Genomic DNA, 6,076 nt, shown 5'->3' on the forward strand with positions numbered 1-6,076 from the left:
CCCAAGAGCAAGACCTAAAATGCCTTATAAGCTTAGGGGTACGGATTCGGGGGGGTTCGAATATAGCCGACCCCTATATAATTAGCAGACAAAAATCTAACCGTCGGAATATCCGCGAGCATGTTAGTGATTTTACCTGCATAACTCGGCCTAGGATAACGCATTTACGTAGCGAGAGTCCTAGTTAGCAACTTTCTATCCTAGACTAAGGTCGCTACGAAGGTTACCTCTTTCGCCCTTTTAGGCAAAGATACGGTTACCGATCGAACGTTAGCTAAGTGTCTTACGCGTTATATTTAATCTAGTTACTTGGAAAAGACGGTAGCGAGTCTAGACTCGATCCAATTTCCCCTCTCGAGGAGTCGTAATCTAACTAATGGTTAGCATTCGGAAAGATGGTTAGAGTAATTACGAGAGTCCGCGGTTTTAAAGTATGTAAGATTATAACCCTACGTAAGCTATACGGTTAGTCTAGCGCATGAAGCTATCTATCGACGAGGATCGATTAGCCCGACGATTCGACGTTAGAAGTAGAGCGACATTATAAGTAGGAGGGGTAACGGTATTGCCTAATATCGTATACATCCGCTATCGTAGGGATTACGATTAACGCTCCAGTTAGTCTTAAAACCGGATTATATAGCATAAAAATGAAAAGAACGCCTCTCCTATTAAGAGGGGTTTATAAATGCTAAGCTATTAGTCTAGTAATTTCGATCATGCGTCTTTTAAGGAAAGGACGGTCGGTATAACGTATAGTCAACATACCAGGCTTAAGATAGAACAGAAACGGGGAGGGTTTGGTTCTAGTAAAGTTATAGAATAAGCGTATATAGTTAGCCTCCCTCTTATCGATTTCAACTGCCACGAAATATAGGAGGCTAGTCTTCGTTCTTCTATTCAAGATGCCAGAGTTAAAATTCAAGGCCTAGGAGCCGCCGAAGCGAAAGCGGAAAGCAGCTAGCTTACCGGCAGCCAAGCATATACACTAGCGCCTAAGTCTAGCGTAAGATCCTTCGGCCGAGGGTAGCCGTAGCTCTTAAAATGGCGTTAAGCTAGTTAGCTCCGTTTAAGTATAAAGTAAGTCTCTAAATCTATCTCTCCTTAAGCTTTTCTAACCTATGTTTATTAGAATATCATTATAATGTCTTCCTAGCGATCGATATTTTCGACATCGACACGGCCTTATTAATCTTTAATAATAATATATATATCGAATCCGATATTATCCGTTAGGACCTCGGCCCTATAAACCTTATAGGTCCTTCTTAGGCCTCACCTTCGATTACGTAATTTCACCTCCCATATTATAATATAAACGACAAGGTAAATAACCGTAAGTATTTAAAATTTCAGTCCTACGACGATCTTATAACTAATATTCTCCTTTATAGCTCCTATGGAAAGTAAAGACGGTAATCATAACGTCGACTCCGGCGACTAAACTTAGTTTATAGAGATACCTATCTCAAGCCCGGAACATATAGATAAAGAATTAGCCTATACCGAAGATTATACCGCTATAGTCGATTCATTTAAAGATGCCCCATTAGTCCCTTTTACTTACGATCTATCTCCTCCCTTCGGTAATGGAGCTATTAGCGATATACTCTTAAAAGGGCCATTAAGAAACGAGAGTAACAACGCTAGCTAGTCGCTAAGCGAGTACTTCTCTAAGAAAGCGGTCGACGGAGATCTCCGACCAGAGATACGATCGTATAGGGGGAGCTTAATCTATAACGGCTCCGAACCATCTACCTCGAGCCCAAGCTATACAGAGCATAATCCGGCTAATATAGACGGTTCCTCTATCGGAGCGGATTTACCTACGGCTGCTCTAATAGCCTATTCGCCGAGTAAAGATCCGGCCCCTAGCCGCCTAGTAGAGAGCTCTCCTAAGTTAATTATAGAAGAGTATCCGCGAGATAGGAACCGTTCCGTACTAATAGATTACGTTACCTCTTAAGTCCGGGCCGAGTTAACTCGGACGAGGAAGCGGCTTAATGAGGATAACTCGCTCGGTACAGGAAGTAATGGAACTCCTTAACCTAAAAGGCCAAAAAGTAATATACTACCGAACTAAACTACCTCGCGCCATAATACTTTAACTAGGACTTTACGCCCGTTACCATTTCGAATAAGAGCACGAAACTCTAGGAAATTTACTCCTAAAGGCGCAAATAACCGACTTAGCCACTCTCCGCATACTTAAAGGCAACCCTCGGAAAACTATCTTAAAAACCTAGCAATGAAACGCCGTGCTAGGGAACTACCTATACCTAACCATAATCGCAGACTAGGGAGTCCTACTTATAAGGGACCTAGTTAATAACGATTACTAACCAGTCGAACGGTTTTTTACTCTACCCGTTCGGTAAAGGCCATTTCGGGTAGAGAGACTCGAGGCTCTATAGCTTATAGCCGAAATCCACTAGATAAGTACCCCTGCTCGAACACTCCAGATTAAATGCGGCATTATAATTTAGCTAGCTCTAAAACCAAGGCTAGTAATGTAGTACGGATACCGAGCAAGTCTTTCTCTTTCGTAGACTCAAAACCTCTTGCTATAGAGTATAATGTTCACGGCTTCTCTACTAAACATATCCTTTAGCTTAGCGACTACGTTAAACATCTCCTTTAGGAAGGAGATAGCATATCTACGATATAGTTATTCTTAGGTTTCATCCGCGACTACGCCACCTAAAGGCATACCCATGGAAAGCCGGCTATAACTTATAGCCGCGCTTATAACGCCAAGGTTCGTAACTATACGTCTAACTCGAATTACGTATTTATATTTAATAACGGCAAATATAACGGAAGTTATGATAACGAAAGTAGCATTAACAGCTCCGAGGAGGATAGCGACGGGAGCTAAGCAGATAGCGACGACTCCGTTTCTTGCTAGAGTAAGTCTTATAATAACGGTATCGTAATACCTAGCAAGAGGCGATGGGAGCCTCTCGAAGAGGCGCGACTACGCGCATAGGTAATAGAGAAGAAGGAGTGGTTATGGATTACGAAGAAATTAAAGCGAAGTACCGGAGGTATATCATAGTACTAGGGGGTTATGTTAAAGCAAGGTATCGAAAGTATAGAGACGTAGGTCTAGAGAAACGATAAAAAGCTATGTAGCTAGTCGTCGAAACCCTGAATAAGCTAAAAATAATATTCAGGAGGCGAGAGAGATAATTTAGATTAGCTACCTCTTTTATACCCATAACCCTAATAAACCTAAGGCATCTATAATAATTCTAGTACCTTTCCTGCCTCTTACGCCGCTTCTTAGTTGCTCGTCTCTCCTCGTAATCGATTAGGGGTTTTAATGTCCGCTTCTATGCGTATAAAGAAAGACCTAGGCTCTTATTACTAGCAGAGAAGTAGTAGTCGATAACTTGCTAGCAGACGACGTCGACGAAACGCTTACGCGAGACCTTATAGTAGCTCTGAAGCACGTCCTAGACCTGGTCGACGACCTGCTCCGCGTTAAGTCTTAACCGTCGTTAAATTCTATAGTCGCTCTAGGGATATAAAGATACCTTATTTCAAGAAGTTTAGATTCGAATATTCCTAGTTCCCCTACAGCCTCTATTAATTTAGCTAGGCCGGCGTTTAAGGACTTTTGCAGATCTTTATATCGTATACGGAATCCCTCTACGCTCGATCTTAAGAAGAAACTTAATATGGTCGTCCATAGTTCGATCGTAAGACTTCTATAGTACTTCCAGAACGTAGTTATTCTATAGCTTACTTAGCATACGAGCATCTAAAGAAATGTAAATTAGTATCTGTCGAACGAAGTAATGGATAATAAGGACGGTACTAATCGATCGATTAGGCCTTCCATTACCGGCTTCGGATACCGCAGTCTTACTTATCTTAGTATGTAATTCCGTATAAAAGCTATTGAATACGTCTATTAATAATATAAGTCTCGTTCTTATTATAATATTTATAACCTTAATTTATTTAACTATTTTATTTTATATAAAACTAAGGAATATCGTAATCTATTATTCCTTATCGATAATAAAACCGGGCTTTACGTAATTACAAACGACTAACTATTATTTAGATATAAATTCTATCGGGTTTTCATCGTCGTATTATATCTTAATATAAAGTTATTATATTTTTTAAGAACGTAAATAGATTCTAATATATACGTTAATAAGAACTTAATAAATAATATAATAATAATCAGCGCGAGATTACTTTCTTACTTATCAACAACCTATAATATTTACATTTAAAGCTTAATGTATTATTAATTTCAATATATTATTAATTTTAATATTTTAAGTAGTTTCCATAAGTATTTGATGCCCTTCTGAGTTTATATACCTAACTTGAAAGTATTAAAGTTATTTAATATCTTTTCTTAATTTTATTTTATCTTTCTATTTCTTTTATTAGGTTTCTTTTCTTATAGAATCTATAATAATTATAAGCAATACCGCGTTATATAGTATTGTTTTTACTTTGAAAATAGTATTTGTATAAAAATCTTACTAACCTCTTGCACGTTTTAGGCATCCCAACCGCCTGGGCATAGGAGACCCGTATGAGCAATAGGACTACCTAACTGGCAACAACTAGCCTAGTGCCGATCGAACTAGATTAGAGTTGTAAACAGCGGTAATCAGTTGATCGGCCAGCTGAAACAGCAGCTGGGAAACGAAAAGAAGACTAGAGAATGATGGCAATTGGAGGAATATTGAAAAGAGTAATATTCCTGCTATGGAGGTCTACCAGGAGGTCTCTAGGATTAAGGTTAAACGATGAGAATCTGAGTGCGAGACCCATATAAATACTCATCGGAAAGGCTACGTAGCCTAGTCCCACCGCACCACTACAATATCTATACCCTAGCTCCGAAACATGCGAGGGCTATCATCGTACCGAACGCTTGACTGACCCGTTGTTAGAGGATTGGCTCGAACTTATAATTGTCTCTAGAGTCCCAGCAGTAGTATTCCTTTGTCGCGTAGCACCCTTGCGCCTCTTTCGCATCACACTTATGCATTCATCGCTATCCGCCATCGCCTGCAGTATCGACTGCGCAGGAGTATGAGACCCTAAAGATGGTGTAGACGAAGGCCTATTGGCTCCAACCCGAGAAGTCGGAGTCGTTATATGGACTTCGTACTGGTCGCTTAGAGAGAATCTAGAACCTGCACAGATTTCGGCGATTTGATCCAAATCCATAATTACATCCTCCTGTATGTCTGCCATGATACCTTTAAAGGTAAAAGCTTGAAGAGAAGGAAGTTTGAGGTCGGCTGCAACACGGGATTTTTCATTTCCCTTATGGGTTATGTTCGGGGTTATAACATCGCGGCTAGGACGCCAGGAGTACCCATTGGACGTTGGAGTGGCCGGGACGGACACCTGACCCCTTGTGGATGAGGGTGTATTGGTGCTCGAATAAGTGCGGACGACAACGGGTTGGGAGTAGACCCCGGTTGTGCTCTTGATGAGCGACAGGTCACCGCCTGCGCCGTATTGACGACGTGCGGATGGCTGGGAGTTGCTTAATTGACGCAAGGTGGCGGTTCGATGGGCTGCTGTGGAATTATCAAGGGGAACTAGATTGCCTTCGGCGGTGCGAGGTATGATGATGGTTGAAGGAACTTTTTTGGGGTGAAGACCACTATAGACAGCACATAGAGGTTGTGAACGACGATTGTTCTCCATCGTTGAAGATTTTCAAAGTACAGTTTTAAAGTATTAAAAAATATCACCATTGAGGGAATGATTATTATTTATATCATTATGCCGAGGGATAAGTTAAGGAGAAAGGATATATGCTAAATAAATACAATATGTTACCCAACTACGACTTGCTCTACTCAGGCCACCTTACTACTTTTACTAAAAAAACAGCAAAGGTCCTTACTTTGTACTACGTATAGATTTATTAATATATACTATCTAAAGATGAATAAATATATTTTAATCGTAAGCGATTTAGGTTTTCAATCGTGTCCTAATAATTAATTAATTGAATTTTATATTTTAAACTCTTTTTCTTTAATATTTTTATACGTAAACTAGCGACTATTATTAGTCTTAA

The 6,076-nt window shown here is 40.0% G+C and overlaps 1 protein-coding gene across 1 annotated transcript; it reads right to left on the reverse strand.

Moving 5' to 3' along the window:
• Positions 1 to 4,678: 4,678 nt before the first annotated feature.
• GGS23DRAFT_590236 (uncharacterized protein) lies at positions 4,679 to 5,873 on the reverse strand. Its single transcript, XM_051517680.1, has one exon. The coding sequence runs from the start codon at positions 5,695 to 5,697 to the stop codon at positions 4,894 to 4,896; it is 804 nt and encodes a 267-aa protein (XP_051367153.1). The 5' UTR covers positions 5,698 to 5,873; the 3' UTR covers positions 4,679 to 4,893.
• Positions 5,874 to 6,076: the final 203 nt, after the last annotated feature.

This window comes from Durotheca rogersii, assembly GCF_024521655.1.
Source record: "Durotheca rogersii strain YMJ 92031201 chromosome Unknown GGS23scaffold_59, whole genome shotgun sequence".
NCBI lineage: Eukaryota > Fungi > Ascomycota > Sordariomycetes > Xylariales > Xylariaceae > Durotheca > Durotheca rogersii.

What these genes read in the sequence shown, in the direction of transcription:
- GGS23DRAFT_590236 (XM_051517680.1), bottom strand. Translation starts at nt 5,697, where the DNA reads ATGGAGAACAATCGTCGTTCACAACCTCTATGTGCTGTCTATAGTGGT.